The sequence below is a fragment of the Scomber scombrus genome, chromosome 14 (genome assembly GCF_963691925.1).
Source record: "Scomber scombrus chromosome 14, fScoSco1.1, whole genome shotgun sequence".
Classification (NCBI taxonomy): domain Eukaryota; kingdom Metazoa; phylum Chordata; class Actinopteri; order Scombriformes; family Scombridae; genus Scomber; species Scomber scombrus.
This window is the reverse complement of record NC_084983.1, coordinates 15001739-15026219: the sequence shown is the minus strand read 5'-3', so window position 1 is coordinate 15026219 and position 24481 is coordinate 15001739. Positions and strand designations below refer to the sequence as shown.

The following is a 24481-nucleotide window of genomic DNA, read 5'->3' as shown; positions in this document are numbered from 1 at the left end:
AAAGGGAAAAACAAAAAAAAAAGTTAACTCAGAGAGATCTTTCTGCTGTCCTGAATCCATCTTTCCAAACCCGGAGGAGAGATTTATCAAAGGGTGGATAAAGGACAAAGAGGGTAGAGAGGCTTGGAGAAAGACTTCAGAGGCAACAAGAAACAGGGATCATGAGGAAGAGGGAAAAGATGAAATGAGGTGAAAGACTTTTTTTTGTTTATTTTTTAACGTTCCCTCATCTGAGCACATGTTGTAGAGCTTGAGGAGCGAAAAAAGGGCAACAATATTGTTCACCCTTCAGTGATGATCTGGGCTCAACATGGAAACTTCCTTATGGTGGAACAGCTCTACAAGGCAATATGAGAATATGGACCAATGTTCATGTTTTATTGAACCTTATTTAATCATTCTTTATTCACAGCATTTTTTAAAATATGTATTTCCCTTTTTCATAAAGGGTACGTTTTTGTTAACTTGTCTTAAGAGCTTGGTGGATTGAAAATAATGGAAAACTGTGTAGAAGTAGAGCTCAGACATATTGCAGTAGGCTTCCGTAGATTTGATGAGTAGTGGGGAAATGAGAGCTAAAGTATGTAAAGGAATGAGATTTTTCTTACAAAATGTGTGTTCATTGAAAAAACAAAAAACAAAAACAGAAATTGATCAAAGAAAGCACTTGAGCTATAATTCTGTGCTCCACACAGTTCTGGCATTGCCTTCCGGTAATGTTGGATTGCAGTATTACAGTTTACACTTTACACAGACTGCTCTTCAGACAATAACGGTGCATTTGATTGCTCCTTGTAATCTTGTTAACCACTTCATTCAATCGAACACAAAGTTCTGCAGCATTCGGGTGCTTGTGTAGCAAACTCAACTCATTTTTTCCTCAAAGTTTCACAACCGTTCTGTAATGATATCATATTAATCTTGGTAATTTGTGATGCTCATGTACACCTATGGAGCCTTGTTTACATGTTTTTTTCCAACTCTAAAGGCATATTTCCTCCACATATTCCAGCACTAAAGAGACATATTATTGGTGCAGCCCAGGTGTACCACTTGTATGGGTTTGGGGAAATGTTCTAGATTGTAAATGAATACTATGGCTGCCTATTTGCACAAAGTACTGCAGTTTAGGTGCAGTGAAACCGGTCTGAGAGGAAGACAGTATGGATATCAGAGAACCAGCAGCACTCTTGGAGAGCAGTACAGTGGAGGAAGATTTATTTCAGCTCTGTACAAGTCTATCTGAAACCTCATTCATAGCTTCATTTTCTCAGATGAAAGCATGACAGACATACAGTAGCCTATTCTTATAAAAAAAAAAGTTTAGTGATGGAGTATTGTTTATATGTTATGTAAATAACATAATTGTATTTATTTTGATAGTTCACAATACAGTATATTTCTTTACTAGTAGTAAGTCTATCAGAACTTTAAAAAAAACAATCATACATGTGTATCAGTCAGCAAAGAAAAATAATAACCTAGAGGAGATCATCAAGCTGAAATGAAACAATACAGTTTCACCTGTCACTGTTTTGGCCTGACGTTGAAGCACCTAGATGAATGAGATAAATCTACACAGACAGAGGAGAGGAAGACACCACCTTTGCTTCTTGTTGTTTGAAAACTGGGAATGATGTCACTTCCTTTGCAGAAGCAACCAGTTTACAGTAACTGATGTAAGATAAAAAGAGAGGAGAGGCCAGAGAGATGATCTCCCTGCAGTTGTCACACGTGTCTGTACGTTTCTGTATTTAGCATTTTCTCATTATCACGTACAGTAATGTGCCGCCATATTGACTTGCTCAATATGAATATAGTGTGCTGCTGAAATCCATACATTACAGCACATGGGCACATGCGGTTTACCAAAGTGCTCTCACAGCTGCACCACAATATTACAATATGTTGCAATACCAATACCTGTACCTCTGTTCAACAATGGTCTATCAATACTAATAGTAATAATTAAAATATGTTTCAAAAACCAATTGTCTGTGTCTTTGGTAGAGCTTACATGTGTTTTCTATGTTGTGTTCCAATACCTTTTTTATGTTGAAAAGGTGCACTGATGGTCAGTTTGATTGGTAGTTGAAAGTGAATTTATCTGTTAGATTTTGAAGCTTCAACTTAAATTTAACTAAACAACTGCTGGTGTCCAGTTGCAGAATGACTGGATTACTTGCCTAACATGCAGTAAAACGTGGGTTTTGTGGGTTGTTGGTTTTTGTTTGTTTGTTGTTGGTTTTTGCTATTCTCATCTGCTGGAGTGACACTTGATTAGAAGGGTACTTGATATGTTGTTATGAATCCCACAACAATTGTGGCCAGAGATGTGTATTTTGTGTACTTGACATGGCAGGTGTTGGCAGTGATCAGGTGGCATGATAGAATAAAGGGAACTTTGTAGGGCCAATTTATTCATGGAAATGTATTTTGGCTACAGTTACATAACAAATAATAATAAAATAATCAGGACAGTGCAAAGTACAATTCAGCTTCAAGTGATTCAGTTATCAGAGTTTGAAAGGTAATAACTGAAACTGGGAAGGCACATGTGGCATTAATACTAATAACAAAATGTCTCTCTCCCTATATCTTATAAGGTCTTCCAGATAGGAGCTCACAAGTTCAATGAAAAGAGAATATAGAACTCTTCACAGTGTGCTTCACAGCATCTCAGACAGCTGCCTCTGTGCTTTCATTGTGATTTTACCAGCCATATTTCCAGGCATTGACACTTTTTTTCTATTCTTACCTGCAGGTCTTAACACTTTGGTAACTGAAAAATATTCCAAGTTCAAGTCCCTTGACACACATTTCCTCCTGTTATGTATCCTACATAACACAAGCATATGGAAAGTATAGTAAGTAAAGAGAGTATAATAAATATTCAATAAGGTTTTCAATTTTTTCCTCCAATTCTGTAACAATACAATTTCAAGGGGTCTAAATACTTCCTGAGTGCACTGTACATCAGTCCTAAAAACACATGACCAATTCGGTCTTGGAATTTTTAATGTGACCAGACCAAGAGCTGTTAAAAGATGCATGTGATGTGGGCACAACACTCACTTGTAACCTTGATGCTGCTCCCTAATATTGTCTACACTGGAGATATCACTTGACTGCAAATATTAAAAACTGTTAAGAGGAACACCAACTACAGAGAATTGTAGGCTTTATTAGATTAACATTGTCATCAACTATACAAATGTGATATGGCAACACATCAGTGTCTTAATTTTTCATAAAATTGGAAAAAAAATCCTTTCACTTGTAGGTCGGTGGCCATTGTCGCCTTTCTAATTTGAACCCAAGCTCAATGCCAGTGAGGAGAATACTCAAAAATCGTTTTTCCTTACTTTTTAATCAATTAAAAATGTACAACTCAATGGTAAAAGATGACAACAAAGTCTGCAAACAAATTATTATTATTAAAAAATGTTTAATTAGAACAATTTGTAAACATTTGCTTCTGTTTCTCAATATAAAGGGCAACGCTTCTTGTTGTTGGACTTGAGTGGACAGTTCATCAATATAATAAGTTATGTGAAGTGGGATTCTTGCTCACTCAATGGAAATAAACCATAATTATGACTATCTGTACATAAGGTAAAGACCCAAACTTGTCAGATAGTTATATACTGATTATGGAAAACATAATTAATGAAATGTTAGTTTATTATTTAGGGAAAAAAGAAAGGTGAATTAAAATGTTATCAAAGGGGATTTTGGAAAGGAAGAAGCACTATAGATCCTGCTCTGTGTTTAGAACATGAAATCAGGACAGCTCGTGTCAACAAAGAGTGTAGTGGCTGTATATTTCATTGCTGAAAAGGCATATGACATGATTTACAAAGAGGGATTAATGTTGCCTCAAATAGGAAAAAGAGGAAACATTTATAAATGGATTATACGTTTTTATTTAAATGATAGGATGATCTCAGTAAGAATAGGAAAAGATTTTAGTGCAAATTATTTAGTAGAAAATGGAACCTCTCAAGTAGTATAGTAAGTCCAATATTGTTTTAGCAATGTAGACATGTCTACTGGGGTCTCATTATTTGCAGATGATGGGAAAGAAGTACAAAATAGAAAATCAAATCAATCTTAGAGTAAAACTTGTAAAAAGGGATAATATTTGATGGTTGAAGGGAAGCAAGTGGTAGTAGCAGCAAATCTGTCTGACATTGATTTTATATATACATATTATACATATATATATGTATATGTGTATATATGGGGGGGGGGGGTCAGTGACAGTATATACAGGGAATAGAATATAGAAAAGCTGAGGTTAAATGTATAATCAAAACAGAAATGAAAAATAAATGGGAAGTGGGATGGAGGAAATAAGGGCCAATATTGCAAGCAATAGAAACAGAAAGGATTGTCAGTGGAGTGCAGGCAGGTGGACCTGAGTGCACACTACAGAGGCAGGCAGGAATGCTTCAGTGACTTTATTGGCAAAAGAAGATATTCAAAAGCTGGCAGGCATGGGTGGCAAGTCTAAACAGTCCAATCAGCAGTTGCATAAAGTCCACAAAGCTAAAGGGGTGGAACAGGGAAAAGTCTAGACAGGCAGATGAGCAGGTGCAGATATGGTACAGGTTCAGGTAACAGGATTCAGAAGCTCAAAAGCAATATGACAACTGCAAGGATCAGGCAAGGGAACAAAGGATTTATGCCGGTACAAATAGCAAATGTCTCATGAGGGAATGAGCTGTGGGTGAGGAGTGGGTGTAGGCCAGGCAGTTGCAGGACTGATGAGAAGTGGGAACAGTTGTGTAGATAGGGAGAGAAGGAAAAATCTGAAGGCATCTGGTGGACAGCTCGAGGATGATGGCAGGTGTGGGTTTGAGTAAAAGCACATAACCTGGGAGAAGTGAACAGGGGGCTGGAAACAGATGCAGAGGGCTGGGGATGAGAGAGTGTGGCTGCAGAGAGGGACTGAGGAGCAGATTGCAATAATGACATTATATCAAGGGTGAGATTTGGTCACAGCACTCTGAACAGTATATTAAACACAATGAGTAATGCATGCATGCTACGGGTGGATGTGCACAAGAAATGATGTAGCATGTATATTTATGCAGTACTACATATCAGCAAGAGACAGACCCTTTAAAATTACACTTTAAAATAAATTGCATAACACTTGGTATTAGATAAATGTTGCAGAGGAGTTCAGGTGATGTAGATACAGAGCTATTTTCAGATGTTTAGAAAAAACAGGAATTAACACGAGAGTTTGATGTATTAGATGGTAACTGTCCAGCAGGTGGCGGCATTTCACCTAAAAGCCATTAAACAACAAACGAAGAAGAAGACATTCGTTGTAGTGGAGATGCAGCGAAGACACTGTCAGATAATGTTTATAGGCTAGAAATAATAAGAATTCCCTCTCAAATCATGGTGTATTTATGACACAACGCCTTTAGAAACAAACGCCTCCTAATAAAGGAAATTCGGCGGGGAAATGCCGGCAAATAGCTGCATTAGTTAACCAAGCGGACTGAAAGGTAATCGTAGATAGCTAAGTTAGCTTGTCCCTGCTACACACCACAATCATGAGCGAAGATGACAATTCAGTGCCAGCCAACAAAGACAAAGACTCAACTCTCCTGCTCACCAAAGACGGTCAGAGATACTATGTGAGTAAAAGCGGAGTGGTCGACAGTAGAAATGTGATAACCCCGCACGAACCGGACAACAACGCCTCCTCCTATGAAATGGACGACCCGGACGAGGAGAGCGACGTCCTGGACACTTCTGACCCCAGAGACAGCGCCGCCAGCCCAGAGGAGCTCAACGACGAGGAGACATCGGAGGGCGACAACGCTCCCAAACAGTGCACCTACGAGGGATGCACGGAGACCACGACGCAGGTGGCCAAGCAGAGGAAACCGTGGATGTGCAAGAAACACCGCAACAAGATGTACAAAGACAAGTACAAGAAGAAGAAGAGTGATCAGGCTATGTCCAGTGGGAAACTTGATGTAAGAATAGGTTTGATTACACTCTCATGCAAAACAGAAACATTGGAGAGGTGTAACCTCAGCTTATTGTGCTCACGTTTACACTAGCTGGGCTAAATTGTTTTGACTGTATGGAGACACAACACAAACAAAACTCCCACATCTAATTGCTTGTTTGTGTCTTTCTTTGTGCTCATCAGGAGAACTCAGAGGAAAGGCCAGTGTCTGTGAACAAACAGCGTCTGGGTGCCGTGGGAGACCGGCCAGCCAGACCCTCCCTGATAGAGCAGGTTCTCAACCAGAAGAGATTGGTAAGTCAGAGCCAGTAACATTGACTGATTGCGTGATGATAAAAAAAATGGGTGAAAAACTAAAGGGAAACACAAAATATCTTGGTATAGGTTCTACAACTCTCTAAACAATTCAGGGGCTGAACACAATTCTTACAAAATCTCCTGTAGGTGTTCAGTTTGGTTGAGATCTGGTGACTCTAAAAGCCATAAAATATGGGTCACATTTATTTTACTTCTCAAACCATGCAGCAACCCCTCATGCCTTATCAATGGGGACATTGTCATCCCGGAAGTGACCGCTCCCAACAGTACAGAAATGTTTCATCATAGATTAAAGGCGCAACTCAGAATAACTTTACCTTGATTGTAGTGACCTTACCCTTGACATGTGGACCCAAAACCTGCCAGGAAAATGGAACACATTTGATATTTTTAACTTCTCATTTATTCAGATTTTCCCTTTAATTTCTCACCCATCTGTATGTTGCTGTCTCTAGTAACCCGTGTCTTTTGGCATAAGGCATTCTATTCCTTACAATGGATCTACAGAAATATCTGTGCTTGTGTTCCCTCATCAATTTGAATGTGTATCTGTGTGTCCCCCAGTCATTGCTCAGGAGTCCAGAGGTGATCAGCTTCCTGCAGCAGCAGCAGCAGCTCCTGGCTACACAGAGCCGCAGCCAATCACAGCAGCAGTTCCAGGGCTGTTGACGCAGGCTGGCCAGTGCTTTGCTGTAGTATTTGAGATGTGTATAGAGCACTGATGAGACACTGACACTTCATGCATAAATTGATTGTAACCGTACACTGTAACCATATATTTCGTCTGCTAGACAACCATGCTGCAGAAAAAAAATGAAGGAATCAAGGGACAAACTGGGTTAACAGATCTAAAACTCTCACAAATATGGGTTTTCCATACACGTGTGAGCTTGGCTTGATTCAGCACGTCAGCCCAGCACAGCTAGGAGAGAGCTGCACCATTGAATCGCTTTATCCCATTCAAGTTAGCCTGCTCTTCCCTGAAGGATGATGCAGCCCATCTGGCATTACTGCAACCTGCTTTGATGCCAGTCAGGTTTGTGCTTTGACCCTACTTTGGAAATGGTCTATCTCAGGCGCAAACCTAGTAATGGAAACGTATATCCATGTGGCAATGTTTGACTCAGCACGGTCAAAGGTGCCAATGGAAAAAAAACTAAAATATAACAAATTTCTTGGAAGTAGCAGATTGACCATGTAATAATCAAGTGTTCTTTGGTGCTTTCTAGGAAATATGATTTTCTAATGTATGTGCTTTATTTTTTGTTTTGAACATGAAGTGTTTTTTTTTATGTGTGACAATCAGTCCTGTAATGCATGTCTAGTTTTTTTCAGCCAAGTGGGGCTTTCAGGACTTGTTTTTTAACACCAGATTTTATATACTTTATCTAAAATTTGCACAAACAGTAACAGTAACTTCTTAATACACAAGAAACAAAGTTATTGTGCAACGAACAATGTTTATGCTAGCTCTGTTGACTGTGTAGATAAGTGGCACTGATGTACCACATGTTGGTAAAGTGTGATAAGCAGAGAAGAGTCTTGTGCTGTATGTTGCTGTGTATTTCCCCTGTTGTGAATATGAGATTAAAATTATGATACAAACATTGAGAAATGTCTCACATTTTGTTGTGCAATCTGAAGCTTTGTTCTTTAAAATTCAAATCTAAAAAAAATGTTTAACTTTAATGGAACAAATACAAAGCAACCAGTACATGAAGTCCAAATATTAACCAACAAATAGAAATACAGTACATACTACAATAATAACAACGTATAATCTGTTGAGTACCTACAAATATATACCACATTTTCTTGTCTTGGAGTGCAGTTAACATATAATGGAAACAGATGCTAGTCTTGAAATGAAAAAAACACTTGACCATTTAACTACAAGAGTAGGCAGTTAGCTAAATGAAATTCAGTCATACATTTGTTTAATTTTTCGGACATTAAGTTACAAAGTTAATGGTAACATATATTTTGTTATTTTGAATGAGATCTTAAGATCAGGACTGTCAGAAAGACATACAGAATCTACGACTACCTGTGTGTGTGTGTGTGTGTTCGTGTTATGACACTGAGGAAATAGGGTTGTGCGGGGAGCCCATTTGTGTGAGAACCTTGTCCAGCCACTGCAGGGGCCCATGCAGGTGCACCTCGATCCAGCAGGGGGTGCTGGTCACATCTTGCCGGTGGTATTCAGCACCCCAGCCCTGAGAGGAGGACACAATCATAAATCTTAGCTGTGCATGTTGGCAGTTCAGTTTACTATTAAAATTAATGGGTGCTAAGTGAACAAGTGTAATCTATATCCTTGTGTATGGTGGGATTTGACACCCTCAGCAGCAGTTCAGGATCAAAATAACAGCATGTTAAGTTATAGTTAGAAACTCTGAGTGCATAAACAACTTGTTTTATTTAGCCACATCAAGCAGAAATGTGATTGGATGTTTAATTTAACGAGAAAAAGTTGAATACCTTGACAAAGCTCATGCGGATGGTACACATCTTCGTGAGCTCATAGACGACTTCAAAGCCGTGGTTAACAGACTGTGCGAGGAGCTGAGCAAACAGCTGATTGTTAAAGATCTTGAGGCTGCAGCCGCTGGGGATCTTACACACTGTGGTGGCGTGGAAGCCATGCTGGAAATTACAGTTGCGGCTCTGGACGAAGATACTGCTGTCACTCAAGCACTCTGCGTAGACCTCGCCGCCTACGTAGTAGAGGTGTAAACCTGACAGAAAATGACCCAAATATAATCTTAAATGATTAAGTCAAACCCAAGTGAATTGACTTAACTTAAACGTTTAGAATTTAGCAAAAGTCTTATATATCACTTAAATGTTAAAGCATACACATAGAAAATAAAAATGGTCTTTCATCCATTAAACCATGAACAGCAAACATATATTCAAAGATATTCAATCACTTCATTGTGTACAAACTGGAACTCTGTTTCTCATATCCTGCCAGAGGGAAGCCACAAGGGCATCTACGCTTGTAAATGAGGAATGTCTGAACAGTGTCTGTGAATTGAAGACTGAAATAGGCTTCTGTCCCACCATCCTCAACCATTTGTATCACCCCTATCATTCCAAACCACACACAACCTCGCAGCACACAGTTTACTATAACCCACAGAGACGCTTGATGTCTGTCCAACAAAGGCCGGCTGTCTGTGTTCTTTTACCAGGAGGAAGGAAAAAAACAATATTTGGCCTGAAAGATCAAAAGGCACAATGATTCCGGAGGCACACACTGGGCATCTATTAAAAACTTCCCAGCAGTCCTTGCTGTATGTGCCATCCAGCCTACCTTTGCCTATGTGCCTGCGCGTGTGTTCGATGGTGGAGTTGCGGTTGACGTTGGATAGTAGGCCGAGGCAGAAGCGGTTCTTGTTGTTGGATGGGTCTGTGAAGCCGTCCACCAACACGCTGCGGGAAGAGGCGTGGAAAGTCTCACCCACCCGGTTGTTGAGCTCATAGTAGGCTATGGAACACCAGTACTCCGGTTCCTCATAGCATACTGGCCGTAAATCTTAACAGGAACACAAGGAAGGGTTCACTTATAGGTGAGTGTTGTACATAAAATCTATCATATAGTATACTGTATGTGAAAAAGGGGGAATGTTGTGGTTATTGTGTGCTTAAAGCAGCTATAGGTTGCTGTAAATTTACTACTTAAAATAAATAAATATCACTTCTATTGTATGTATTTCTACCATATGTATATTTTCGGTTATGTGAACTTAAGTCACCTCTGTGAGGAGCAGAAAATGTGAGTTTGGTGGTTTCTGTGGAGTTGCTGGGCTTCACATCCTCTTGAGGGCTCGTCTCCATCATGCTGTATGGAGGTGGGGGGGTCTCAGCTGGAAAACACGTCCCAAAGCACAAGAAGAGGATAAAGGGGCAAAATCAATTAATGCACACTCATCACAGAAAGTCAACATCTGCCTCAACGATTGTAAAACTTCATTCTGCTTGTGTGGCAGGTGTTTGAATATTTCACAGAGACTGTAACAAGTATCTCAGTATCAGCTTGCTTGTTTTGATTCCTACCTGTGATGTGATACGGACTGCCAGGCTCTGCAGAACTGTTGGGGGAGTTTGGATAACTCTGTGAGGTGGGAGACTGGGCAAGGGAGGAGGAAGGGGAGGAAGAGAAGGAGGAGCAGGGCAGCGGAGGGAAGGAGTCCGGGTAAGTGGCGTTCTGGGGCATCAGAGGCTCATTGTGCAGGGAGGCGTTCCTGAATTTTGCTAGTAAACTGTGTTGAGGGTTGAACTCGCTGTGGCGTGGGACCAGAACTGGCGGCAGCACTAAGAAGAGAGGGGGCAGGGGGTGGTGTAGAGGGAGCAAACAGAGACAAAGAGAGACAGAGCAGGAGCCAGATGCTGTTATAAAAGATCATATTACTACAAATGCTTTTGGCTTGGGAACACTGTAATAGATCAGATGTCCTGTCTTTATTTGGGAACACATAAAAGCTTTACTGTTATGATATCAAAATTCAACCATGACCGTATATTTTTATGAAAAAACAAATTTAGATGAAGTTCTCTTCTCATTTTTGTACCTGGAGTCTCCACACGCCGGTAGTGGTAAGGGTTGACACAGATGTCCTTTTGCTTGGAGCCGAAGGGGAACTCGCAGCACTCCAGGGCTTTAAGCTCGTGGTGGGACTGCAGGTCAGGCCAGCGCCACACGCGGCAATAGATGACATGAGGCAAACCTTTCCTGTGGGACACCTGCAACCTCCCGTCCAGTGAGCGAGGAATCGTCACGCACTTGCCTGACAGTTAAAATCAAACAGTATGGATCAAAATACTGTGCAAGCAAATGGGCAGACTGCTGCTGTTTGTAGCTTTTATTATGATGAAACAATGGTGATTAGACAAAAATGAGCAATTGGTGCTTTATCTTGTATTTTCTAGGGTATGCAAAGTATTTAACAGAGTTAATAGATCATACTACAATTACCTATCATGCACTTTTGAAATGGAAATCTGCAAAATCAGCTGAGCTTTTAAGTCACACTTGCACAACAAAAACTGCTGTACTTGTGTATTTACTACTGCATGCATGTTCATTTAATTAAGGTGATGATCTGCTTGTGCCATTTCTATATTTTCACTTAACCTGACGATTGTCATAAACATGGATGATAATCAGAAAGATATTGATTGAAGATATTTACAAAGGAGTCACAATTTATATTTTTTATTTTATTTTATTATTTTATCTGCACTTTATCACACAGCCTCATCCTCAGACCTTGTTGTTCTTATTTTAGTATTTTAGTTTTTAGTATTTAGTTTTTCTTCTTATTTAGTATTTAGTATTTTGTATTTTGTATAGTATTTTGTATTTTGTATTTAATGTTTTAGTATATTGTTCTTTGATGTCTTTGTGTATTAAGTTGCTGGACCCTAAATTTCCCCAAGGGGATCAATAAAGTTTACATCTATCTATCTTTCTATGATGCATTTGCTGGATAAAACTTCATAAAACTGCTGTGTCTACATTTCAGGCTTTTAGTCATGAGATTTTTTTCAGTGCAGCTAAAAATAGCGGTCGGGCAGGTTTTGGGGTTTTGTGCAAGTACACAATCAGAAATGGCATCACATTTTTCATGATAAGCAAAGTCAGAAAGAATACACCTGTAATACCAACGTCATGTTATATCTTATTTCCTAATCCTCTAAACCATCTCCAGATCCATCAAGTTTATATTGGAACATCCTGGATGGGTTCTGACCTCCACATTGGGAACCACTGGATTAGATTTGACATTGTGATACTCACTGGGCTGTCCGGGGCAGCTGAGGGCTCTCTCTAGCTCCTCCATTGCCCCTTTCTTCTTCTTTAATTTCTTCACTAGAGAGTCCACAGCCTTTTCCGCCCACTTCTCCTCCTCATCTCCTTGTTTCCAGCCAAGCAGGCGCTTCACTGCCGGGCTGGTGAAGGAGAAGAGGGATGTAATGGAGGCAGAGGAGTTCATTATGAGATGGATAAATGGGTGGCGAGATGAGCTGATCGGTGCTGTTAAGGGGATAAAAGTTCCCTCGAGGACAGGAGCGGGGAGGCAAATAATGAGTAGCCAGGACAGAGAAGAAACAGGGAGGTAACGATAAAGGAGTCTGTGTAAACAGAGGCGTTTTTTTGTATTCTGCTGTTACTTCCGAGCAGCGACGGTGGAGGAGTTGGATTCCCGCCAGTGCAGTGAAAACCCTAAATCCCCTATCTGTGTTGGCGCAGAAGGGATCCGGCAGCTCTGGATCCGAAGCCTCATGCAGGGAAGGTTATTCCACACACAGCAAGAAATCCAGGTCAAGTTTCAATCATCTGGCAAGAGAAGTGAGAGAAAGTATTCACTTTTAATTTAGTTGAAACAGAAGCATGTTCGCAGTAAGAGTTCAGATGTTAGGTAGAAAAGAGACTTTGGTGTTTAATTGTAAGGGGGGATTAAGCCACAGTCACTGAGGTGATATGCTGGTTTGGAGTGATGACAAGAGCCATATGAAATCTGAATACTACAAGAGCAGAATCTGTTCATATCTAACAACCTGGGCATTTAAAAGGTGGATTTCCATGATAAGGACACTACATCAGTAGGACACTGTTACAGAGACCATGCCTGTGCCAAACATCCCACATGATGAAGAACAAGGTTGATATTCTCTGAGGAGAAAATGAAGGACGTACCAAAACTGTTTGAGAAAGAGCAGGGCAGCATGGCCGAGCTCATTTCTAGATTCACCAACAATGAGGAATGTCCTCTCTGGCCTCTGTTTCTATGATCATGCCACTGACGCCCAGGAGCCATACTGTCTGGCCAGAACACATCACAGGACAGGAGGGGGAGAGGCAGAGAGAGAGAAGAGAGAGAGAGAGAGAGAGAGAGAGAGAGAGAGAGAGAGAGAGAGAGAGAGAGAGAGAGAGAGAGAGAGAGAGAGAGAGAGAGAGAGAGCTCCCTGCTTTTGTGTTAGTGTCTTTCTGTCAATCTAAAAACTATTGAAAATTATACAACTCTCCAGGAGCACCACCTTATTGATAAAAACTTTTCTCAGATATGCAAAAGTAAATGAGACTCAAGTTAATTATGGTGATCTATTTGTTTTATAACTTGTAGCAGAAAGTACTGTGGTTCAGACTCTTGAGACATAATGTTTTGACCCATGTGGTATAGAAAAAAACGTGGTAAACTATTATTGTAAATCATTCTTGCATGTCCGAATATAGCTGCTCTTTTGCTCATTCTGCACTTTACCCATGTCGTTTGTTTGTGATGCAGATGCACATGAGGCAGACAAAGATTCTGACACTGATTCTGGCATGAACATCCAATCACCCTGACATACAACTTCACCACATGAGTTTATTTTAAATTTAGGATTGGCCTTTAAATAAGATGAATCTCAACAGGCACACAGGTAATAAGCAGTGTGAATCTCCCTACCTACATTTTGACCTATGTTTGTTGACAGAAGTGTGACTAACACTGGTTTCCCGCAGACAGACAGCTGAGGTTTACAATGACAGCAAAAGCGCACAAGCTCAATGCTGCATCAGTCCGCCGCCGCCGCCGTTGCTGCTGCTGCTTTTATGGAGCCTGGCGTCACTCAGTCTGCAGGCTCAGATAGGCTAATTACCTAATGCTTTATCACCAGGACACCCCCTTCCCAAAAAAGTAAACAGGCCAGCTTCCTTTTACTACAATAAGCCATTTTATCCCTAGAAAATCTGGGTTATGCCTCTTACCTCTATACGCACACCTTGACGGGACAACATGTGATCAAAGCCAGAGGACATCCTAAATGAATCTTCATCATAGTTTGATAACATGCCATTATTAACTTAAACCGGAGATCTTTATACAGTAAATGTATCCAAGAGGATATTAATGAGTATGAATTGTTATTTTCTAAGTCATCAACGAATATAAAATATCGATTACAAATCAATACTTAATATAAAAGAGTCATGCTACTAACTTGATAATAACACTGATATTTCATCCACAAAAAGTTTCGATAATGCAAGTAAGCACCTCTGAGGCAACATATATTCAGCAATCTTTACAAAAATAAGCTATATATTTGTCTACAATCCTGCAACAACATATACAAACTTAGAAATGCATTAAAATGTAATGAAAACAAATGATTGGTTGATGTTCTCACCTCTGTTGTGATAACAAGTGCAATGCAGATGGCCGTATGCATGTGGATGTCTGTAGGTCAGGCCAGCACACTGGGGCAGCGAAGGTGTGTGTATGCTTGTGTGTGTGGGGACTGTCTCTGTGCGCGTGTGTTTACGGCGAAGTGTTAAGTTAGTCTCAATACAATACTACATCCGGTTGCATGCTTCCAAATGAAAGCGTTGCAAAGTTCAGTCAAAAGGGAAACTAGACTGAGATTCACTGACATGAAACATTGAGGGGGGGACAGTTTGGTGACATTTCTATTAAACTGTAAACTACACATTTAACAAGTGCAAACTCCATTAATTAACCAAACTTCCAAATTTCAATCACCAAAATTCAAATTCAACTCCAATAAAATGTGTATTTTTGAGTTTATTTTTGATCCTGGCTTTTGTGAAACAGTGCAGTTAATATGGATTTTGGACAGACACAGTGAGTAATTACAACAAAATGGACATTCTTAAATAATTCAATAATTTGAATCACTGATTAATCATATCATTATTTTTAGAAAATATTTTAAAAATGGTATATATGTATAAATTATGCAGTGCAGGCCTATTTGATTATATACAGTAACAGACCATTCTAACAACAAATTGTACTGTTATACATCCGGTTGCAACACAGACAGAAAAGTAGTGAATGGGACAACACAAATAAGTAAATAGGTAAGTAAGTAAGTAAGTAAGTAAATAAAGAAATAAATACTTTCAATATCTAATAAGAGTTAAATTACATAGGCGATTCATTATTTAAATAAAGAAAACTAGCTTAAATAAAAGCAATACCCTTATTTTCACATTTAATATATTATTAGCTTGCAAATTTTAGGTCCTCATACTAATTTAAATACAAATCAAGCTATAATTCTTTTATTAAGGGATTCACAATCACTGCAAAATGTCTCAAGTGAATGCTCATACCTCAACTACTAATGACTGAACATCCGCCTTTACTGTGAACATAAAGCCCTGCATTGTTCCGGTCTCGTCCCGGTGCTGTGCAGCAGCCTTGACGCAGGTCTGCAGAGCCCGGAGCCTCCACTCCTCCAGCAGCCCCAGACGAGCGCCACACAGCCTCGACGGCGTCAGCCTGGCTGGAACCGCAGCGCCTGCCTACAAGATCCCTCCGCCTCCCCCCCACCCCCCCCCTCCCCCCCCACCTCCCCCCCCCCTCCTTCTCCTCCTCCTGCTCCTCCTGGAAGTTTCCCAGGATTCAAGGATTTCTGAGTCAGGACCCGCAGCGGTAGCAGCGTGCACGCGCGCGCGTGTGTGACGTGCGTGCCACCTGAGCCATGCCCTGTCTCCCTGTCAGGCTTTAAGTGGCTCTAAATGGAAAACAGTCACACTTGTTCCCCTTCCTCCAGAATAATCTAATGAACTTTCCTAGAGGACAAATTCTGCTGCAGCTTTACAGCGATATTGTTGTTGTTTGCAGTGTTTGCGTTTTACGTTTACAACGTTATAAAACGTTTGAGGTATATTTTTATTTCATTCCCTGATAGCTAAAGTATACATTTATACTTTTATTAGTGGCTTGCTCATTGGCTTTAGGTTACACTATTAATAGCGATTACGGTGGTGGATTTAGGTGAAACTGTTGTATTTTCATTTTCTTTTAAATTTACAGCAGGTTGTCAATTATAGATGCTCTAAGCCTGTTTACATTATTTTAAATCGTTGTTTAGATTATAGTATGAAATTATAACCTTGAGATATTCCAACAGAGACCAATGAAACAAATGTATAACATATTGCACCTGTAGCCTCAAAGATGCTCAAAGTAAAAAAAATCGCTTGGAGGAGTGGAGAGACTATCAGCTATCGTCTTTCACAAATTCCACCATGTTGTGAAATCAAGCTTCGGAATTTTTTTTTCCTGTTATAAATCTTATGTTATTTCATCATCTTTTGTTGGGAGCCACACGGAGGTCTTTCTCGTTGCGGATGGATACGATCCTTTATTGGGAGTGCCGTGACTGGTCCAGTTAATGACGCAAGCCCGGTTGGCGACAGTGAGTCTACAAGTTTGACATTTTCACAGTTTACAGCAACTGCTGCGGAACGTAACAATACTCCCAACACGAAGTGAAACCACTCTGGGGATCCGGTCCAAAACCCCATGATTTTTTTCCCAGCCACCTGGTGGAGCATCAACATTCAGTCTGATCAGCTGCCAGTGTGCCGGAAATAGGTGGTGGTCCATCAGACAGAGAGAAAAAAAGAAAGATGTTTTTTCTCTTGTTAAAAATAAGCATGAAAAAGAATACAATAATAAATACTATAATAATGTTTTTTTTATTCTAGCAGTTTTAGTGTTGTTGTCCAGTCACCTGCAGAACATCTGTCAGTCATTTCTTATAATATAAAGTGTTTCTTTAGGTTTAAATCTTAACTGTGTTACCATTGCCTACAGTGAATAGGTAGAAATCAGAAGACATGGATCAATAAAATACCTCACACATGTAAAACTTGAAAAGAGCAGGCAGAACACTTCCTGTTGCCTCTTTGTCTTGTCTGCTTGCAAACACAAACAGGATGCGCTCTCGGGGGCCCTGGGAGGCCCCAGAGACGTCTGTCTGCATCAGCTCGTACCCAGACCTCTGGCTTGCATAAGAAAGATCATTTACTCAAACCGCAAAAACGTTTCCTGGATGCTTTCCAAGATGATGTTCACATGAAGTTATAGGAGACAGGCAAAGGGATGACTTTGGTGATACGTAACCAAATGCAGGGTTTCCCCAGTTTTCTTTCATGTCAAGGAAAGGCCAAACTCATGATAACAGCCCCCTACCACCACCCATAGAAATGTTATACAGTTCATCCCAAATACAGTTGTTAAATCTAATTTTATACCAAATTAAATAAACTGTAAGTGGATTCATTTTAGACAATTTTACAGATATTTTCCTGACAGTACTCTCTGTAGGATGCCTGACAGGCAGGGAGCCCAATTTTGATGCCAGTGATTTAAGATGAAAACAGCCATTCAGTAACACTGCAAAAAAAACAGTTCTCTTCTTCAGCTTTAAGATTCAGACATCATGCTTTCTTTCTGACTGATATGCCTTCTTAACCTGCCTCAGCAATTTCCATTAGCTCAGGCTTAAGGGGTCAAAAAATGTGCAGCAAGGCTTTTAACCAAAACAAAACATTGTTAGTATAATGATAATGATTTTCAGATAATCATTTACTTTTTGTTTTTTTTAATTTCCATTCAAGTCATATAGTACAACAACCCAGTCATGTGTCCTTAAAAAACAATCCCTCCCTTTTGAAAATCACATATATTAACATTCATTGTGACTTCTTGATTCATGAAACAAAACATGATCAGACCCTCCACATTTTACTACAAGTCTTTCTCACCTTACTGATTGGCCACAAAATAAACAATAAGTAACTCAGTACACGGATCAGTCATACAAGCCTTCTGTAAGCCGTGGCAACAGATGTTCGTGTAACAGTGGCCATCACAAGCCGATATCCAAATGGAAAAAAAAAAGGCAGGATCGTGAGGAGCTTGCAACCGTGTCGATACTTCACATCCAGAGACAACATCTGGAGAGCAATGGATGTGATATATACGGTACTTTGTTCTTTGATTACATTGAATGACGTACACAGTTGTTAATCCCACCACATCCAAAGGTTTGACAACCCAAACTTTGATACGAGGGCTTGTCTGATTGGCTAGTCAGTCTTATGTGTTGACTGCAGCTTCCAGGCCCCGGTGATGTATCGCAGACGAATGAAAATCAGGTCTTGTCCCATCTGCAGCCAGCTCCAAACCGGGACCAGTTTAGACCCTGGCAGAACAAACACACAGTCACTTAATTCTCAACTGAGGCTTTTACTGTGCAAATGGAGGTGGAAATATGCCAGTTTGCTAACATTTACTGCTGACAGGCCATGCAGTAACTCCATTGGAAAAGGCTTTATCACAGCAGCGCTAGGTAAGCTTAAGTAAGTAGTTGGAAGACAGGCGCTTTGTGAATCTCAGGCCAGGATGTTGAGAAGCATCAAAGAAAGCAACAGTAACAAGAACAAGCTAATAAAACAAAGAACAAAATTAATCTTTCATGAGCATAAAATCCAAATAGATGAACAAGTAATAACATCTAGAATATCCAATTATTAGCAAACTGTTAAACAAGGAATACCTACAAGAAATAAAATTGTCCAATCACAGACTTGGACACATTTCAACAGACATATTAAGAGAACTAAAGATAAGTGGCTCTGTGAGTGGACAGATATCCACATATTCAATGAAATACCTTCTATTTCGGTCCAGTTGACTGCCACCTCTGCTATGGGGATTTTAAAACACTGGGCTATATACAGGAGCTCCACATCAAAAGCCCTGTGAGAAGAAAGACAAGAGATGTTGTATGATTAAAGTGTACAACGGGCTGCAGAACTTCAGTACTTTAGTTTGGTACAGACCTAAATATTATGGAGTCCTGAAGAATGTCAAAAGCTGGCATTGAATGTCTGTTCAAATTCATAATCTTGTTTACTCATTCTTTGACTAAATAGCTCCTGACTTCAATCATAATGTTTTTCAGGCAACACAATCTTTATTTATATAGCAGAAGTACTTACAAGACTTTTATTCAGAAAAAGGGTTGTGCAATTATTGTGCAGCTGCTTGTGTCCAGACATTAAACCTTTAAGAGGGATGTCTTCTTTTTATTTAATGAAAAACAGGTTTGCAGAAAAGCATGTTTATTGTGTAAAAAAAAAAGTCTTGTTTTGTTATAAGGGTACCATACCACTATCATAAAATGTATTAAATGCCAGCACATTGTAGTCATAACAAGCTTCATTAGACAGTATTTAAGCACCCACACACCTACAGTCCATCCACACAAGTGTTTCACTTATGAGATGATTAGATCTCTCCTCATGTCAAACAGGGCTTGATTGACATCTCCTTCTCTTGACTGTCAGAATTATTACACCTGTTAGGGCTGTACAACTTACCCTGTGACCTCTTGTTATTGATCCACAGAGGTTTGTGATGTCTTAGAATTCCAAACATAGCTCCTGACAAAGTTTCATTATCAAGAATAACTGAAAACACCTGTGTGGGGGTGCGCCACCTTTAAACTAGCACTTCATTATTCTATAATTGGCTCAACCTAAAATGAGTCAGGCACTGGTTACGTGGTTGCACTTCTAGAAATGTTTCTTTAAACCGGTTTTGTCTGTTGATTAGACATATGACATTTTTAAACCACCCGTTAGTTGACAGTATAAATACATCTGATTAGCATTTTTTAACATCATACCGATTAAGGTTTGGCTAATTGTTTTTTTTTTTTTAGCAAAAGTGCACATGACAGCCATATCATCATATTACTGCATATTAAGTGTCCTTACCATCGCTCTACATGGAGAGAAGAGAACGTCTTCAGTGCAGCCTCACGTGTGAAAAGCTTGAAGCCACATTGTGTGTCCTTGATCCCTCTCACACAAAAGAACCACACCAGGAAGTGAAAGCCATACATAAGGAATGTACGAAACATGGATCGCTGTGGCACAGACACAACAGTGGTTACTTCATGTTTAAATGGACATAGTCTACAATGCTCTGTTGTTCAAGCAGACAAAAAGATTGACAATTACCTGAGCTACTGATTCTTGCTCCAGGTGAGCTCTGGAACCACAGGCAATTGCCATATTGCCCTGTATATACAGACAGGCATTTTTAGGATGGCAACACTCAAATTGCTCTCTCTTAATACATTATACACAGCAATATATGAGACAGAAGAACAATAAAAAAGAGCACCACCACACCGGTTTAGGACTGAGGTCATTAAGGCCAGCTTCAACTTTTTCGATGTCAGAAAACTTTGTGGCTCCATCAGCATCTGCCATCAGAATGACTTTCCCTCGGGAGCTCAGAACTCCCTTTAAGTGAGACAAACAAAACATACAAATGTCAAATCAACAAAGAAGTGCTCAGCATGCTGTTGCAAACATGGGTTTGATAACTACAATCTTACCATCCGCACAGCCCCTCCTTTCCCCCTGTTCTTCACCAGCGTCAGGACCCGCACTTTATCTGCACCGTACTTCCTAGTGTACCGCAAAGCAACCTGGCAGCACATTACAAAACACATATCTATTGGAGTTGAGCAAAAATAGAAATCTTGGGGAAATATTTCCAAAAAAAAGGTTAAAAATGATTACCTCTGTGGTTTTGTCTTTGCTGCCATCGTCAACCACAATGACCTCATAGGTGAAAGAGGGGTGCTGTTTCTGCAGAAAGGAATTAACATGTGGGATTTGTATCACACAAAGCACTTTTTCTGTTAAATGCTGCCACCTACTGGTACCTTTGAGAATAACATAGTCATAGGAGCTTGCTTTATTGCCTTCAGAGGATGCTCCACTGTTGAAGTTGCTACTCTTTGTATGTCACTGATTTAATCTTTTGTTGGCATGTAATGCCTTAATTGTAATGACAATGCTTGAAACGACAGGAAATGGGGGGGGGGGGGGGGGGGGGGGGGGGGGTATAACATGCAAAAAAGGTCTACTGCTGAAATGTGGCATGTGTCTCAGCCATGAGGCCACTGGGGCACCTCAATTTTTACATTTTAAAAAATCAAAACACTATGATCAAAAGTGAATTAAGCACCACCTGTGTGAGGTTTTTTACTTACCAGTCTTTTTTCCAAGTACTCCATAGCTTCATCCAACATCACAGGCACTGCAATGACACAATCACACACACATAGTAGAATCATACTTACATACTCCTAAATTGATGGTGCACAATTGATCATTAATCTCAGAGTAAACTGTGCATTTATTATTCAACTGCTCAGTGAGGAAGTAAAAATATTAGGTCTTTAAAACACAAACCTATTCATTGTATATGTGTTATGTAAACAGGTTAAACATGGCTTTCGATAGTTTTGCTGTATCTGCAGACATCAACAGGAAAAGTCAATCAATGACAGCTTGGACTTTGGAAAATGGTAATAGCCATTTTTCACTATATCTGACATGATGAAATGATTCACCAATTTGAAGTTACTGCAGACATTCCTGACAGAAACCTGGGTTTACCCCTGTCCCCCACTCCCACTTTACTCACTTCTGAGCTCCTCATTGTAGGCCGGAATCACCACGGAGAGGTCTATGGAGTGGGGATCATGTAGACTGGGGAAGAGCTCCTTCTCTCCTGTGGCGGTGAGGAAGTATTTCTCTTTCTCGTGCCGTGTCAGGTTCACCATCCCGGCAGTGACGTGTGCTATAACTAACAACTGAAAAGAGAGAAAATTGAGAATGGTGCTCCGGTTACTCTTGCCTTCAGGTACATTTACACACTTACAGGTACTGTTTTAAATGAAATGGATACAGGAGATATGCTTGATTGTATTTAAACCTTTACAACTATTTCTACAGGTGTGACAACTAAACCTTCCATTGAGGCCTGTGATGTAGCAGAGCAGAGGCAAAGCAGTCATGATTTGGGGCAAGGATTTTGTGTTTTTATCCTGTGTTCATCCCTTATCTTTTAACATTTTAACTTCTGAGAATTAGTTTTTTCACAAAAAGTCAAAAACATTGGACTACTTTTGCTGCTTTGGAGCATTTTCTCCTTAGGATACACAACTAAATTTACAGTGCATCAGGAAATTCACACCCCTTCACTTTCCCCACATTTTGTTATGTTACTGCCTTATTACAAAATTGATTCCTTTTTTTCCCTCATCAATCTACACACAATACCCCATAATGACAAAGCGAAAAAGGTGTTTTTGGAAATTCTTGCAAATGTATTAAAAGTAAAAAACGGAAATATCACTTTGTTGAGGCACCCTTGGCAGCGATTACAGCCTTCTTCTTGGGTATGAAGCTATCATGTGTCTTTTACTGAGTAGAAAATTCCATCTGTTTTTTTTGTACCCTTCCCCAGATCTAAACCTCAATACAATCCTGTCACGGAAGTCTATAGACAATTCCTTTGACTTTATGTATTGGTTTCTGCTCTGACATGCACTGTCAACAGTGGGACCTTTCATAGACAGGTGTGTTCCTTTCCAATCAATTGAATTTACTACTGGTGGTCTCCAATCAAGTTGTAGAAACATCTCAAGGGATGATCAGTGGAAACAGGATGTACCTGAGCTCAATTTTGAGTGTCATAGCAAAGGGTGTGAATACTTATGTACAATTTGCAAGAATTTCTAAAAAACCTTTTTGGCTTTTTCATTATAGGGTATTGTGTGTAGATTGATGAGGGGAAAAAGGGAATTGAATCAATTTTGGAATAAGGCTGTAACATAACAAAATGTGGAAGAAGTGAAGGGGCGTGAATACTTTCCGGATGCACTGTAAATGAGAGTCAAAAATCAAGGGAAGGTACACAATTGACAATTACTTCTTACATAGAAAACGCTTGTTACAATGAGTTTCAACAACGCTCTGACAACACAACATTTACTCAACAGTGTGATTACTTACCACAATCAAAGCCAGAAGTGCCAACGCTACCAAGGCTTGAACTATTTCACAGAGACAATCCATTTATCATGAGAAACCCTAAATGCCACTTACAGCCCACCAAAGCAGCTAGCTACAGAGCTAGCCTGTTTCCTCCCCGCAGACTTCCCAGGAAACTGAAGGAAACAAACACCTACAGGACTGTTTATAAAACGGAGGCACTGAATAAGAGTCCTTATATCTCCATTACTCTGTGAACAGTTCAGTGAACTCCACTTCCAATCACAAGTGAACACTGTGGCGACGCGGAAGTGGATGTATCGCGACACATCATCATTTGGAGGCAAGAGAGCGGCGACGCACACGCTGCCACCTAGTGGACAGGAGTGATAAAACATTATTATAGTATGTGTAACTGAGGAGACAATTTATTAACCCTAACCACACCGTAGCAGTCTTTTTGATGTGCATGAAGGGGACAGCTCAGGAGCAATTTCAGCCACAGATTCATTCAGCCATTCACCTCAAAGCACTTGGAGGGCTCTTTCATACCATCAGATATCAGACTGCACAACACCACAGCTCCCAGTATCTCCCACTCCCACTAAAAAACACTGATGCTATCACAAGTATATAATTTCAAGAACTTCTGAATACTGCACATTTCATATATTTCAGATTTATTTACACAGAGATTGTTTACTATATATTGTTTTTTATTTTATTTTGTTTATTTTATCACTTTCACCCTACTTTTCCCCCCACTATGCTGTGTCAAATTTGCATTCCTCCCAAGGGGGATCAATAAAGATACATCTTATCTTTATCTTATGTGTAATTAATTACATTAATTAAAGCTGCATTCAATGTAGGTGTTAGTTTTAGGGTCCTTTTTGCAGACAGACAGACATATAAATATAGTGCTCTATCAATTGTTGGATGAATGAAATCAAATCTACTTTGCACCAGTCTTAATAAACCTGAAGGTTATTACATCAAATAATCTACTAATGGACACTGGAGCAGCACTTTCTTCAGTGTGGGACTATATGCACATAACCAATTGCAATAAAAGCAACATACTATTTAACCCAATTGTCTTTTTTTTTAAATGTGTTTTTTAAACCTGAGCTTTTTAATATTTGAAACGACCTGGTTGGAGTAAAGATAGGCTGCTAATGTAAAAATAATTAACTTTTGCCCTTAAAACGTGCTTGAAAATGTGAACTTTTCAAGTCTTTAACAGCGTCTGATTGATATATACATTGTTTAGATAAGAAGGCAATATACATTGTAGGCCTGTTTGTGGAGACTGGATTTGAATGCTACTGCTAATTAAAAGTGTAGTACATATTAAATGCATTATTAGTAGTATTATTTAATATAAATGTAAGGGGTATTTATTTCAGCGAAATCGCATTTGACCCTGCTGTGTTTCCTCCTATCGGCTACCATAGCATTACATCAAACCCACGTGGTTAATCATA

The 24481-nt window shown here is 39.7% G+C and overlaps 3 protein-coding genes across 3 annotated transcripts; 1 reads left to right on the top strand and 2 right to left on the bottom strand.

Moving 5' to 3' along the window:
• Positions 1 to 5357: 5357 nt before the first annotated feature.
• rfxap (regulatory factor X-associated protein) lies at positions 5358 to 7921 on the top strand. Its single transcript, XM_062432736.1, has 3 exons — positions 5358 to 6002; positions 6182 to 6292; positions 6881 to 7921. Exons 1-3 carry the CDS (start codon positions 5574 to 5576, stop codon positions 6983 to 6985), a joined length of 645 nt encoding a protein of 214 aa, XP_062288720.1. The 5' UTR covers positions 5358 to 5573; the 3' UTR covers positions 6986 to 7921.
• A 196-nt stretch (positions 7922 to 8117) lies between these two features.
• Positions 8118 to 13191, bottom strand: smad9 (SMAD family member 9). The gene is made up of 8 exons (XM_062432769.1): positions 13023 to 13191; positions 12123 to 12662; positions 10894 to 11109; positions 10379 to 10636; positions 10078 to 10188; positions 9636 to 9857; positions 8798 to 9054; positions 8118 to 8532 (listed from the first exon to the last, which is right to left on the bottom strand). Exons 2-8 carry the CDS (start codon positions 12316 to 12318, stop codon positions 8389 to 8391), a joined length of 1404 nt encoding a protein of 467 aa, XP_062288753.1. The 5' UTR covers positions 12319 to 12662; positions 13023 to 13191; the 3' UTR covers positions 8118 to 8388.
• A 4523-nt stretch (positions 13192 to 17714) lies between these two features.
• Positions 17715 to 23284, bottom strand: alg5 (ALG5 dolichyl-phosphate beta-glucosyltransferase). The gene is made up of 10 exons (XM_062432949.1): positions 23016 to 23284; positions 21643 to 21811; positions 21206 to 21252; positions 20730 to 20798; positions 20543 to 20635; positions 20334 to 20447; positions 20160 to 20219; positions 19914 to 20065; positions 18806 to 18891; positions 17715 to 18334 (listed from the first exon to the last, which is right to left on the bottom strand). The coding sequence occupies exons 1-10, from the start codon at positions 23076 to 23078 to the stop codon at positions 18219 to 18221; spliced, it is 969 nt and encodes a 322-aa protein (XP_062288933.1). The 5' UTR covers positions 23079 to 23284; the 3' UTR covers positions 17715 to 18218.
• Positions 23285 to 24481: the final 1197 nt, after the last annotated feature.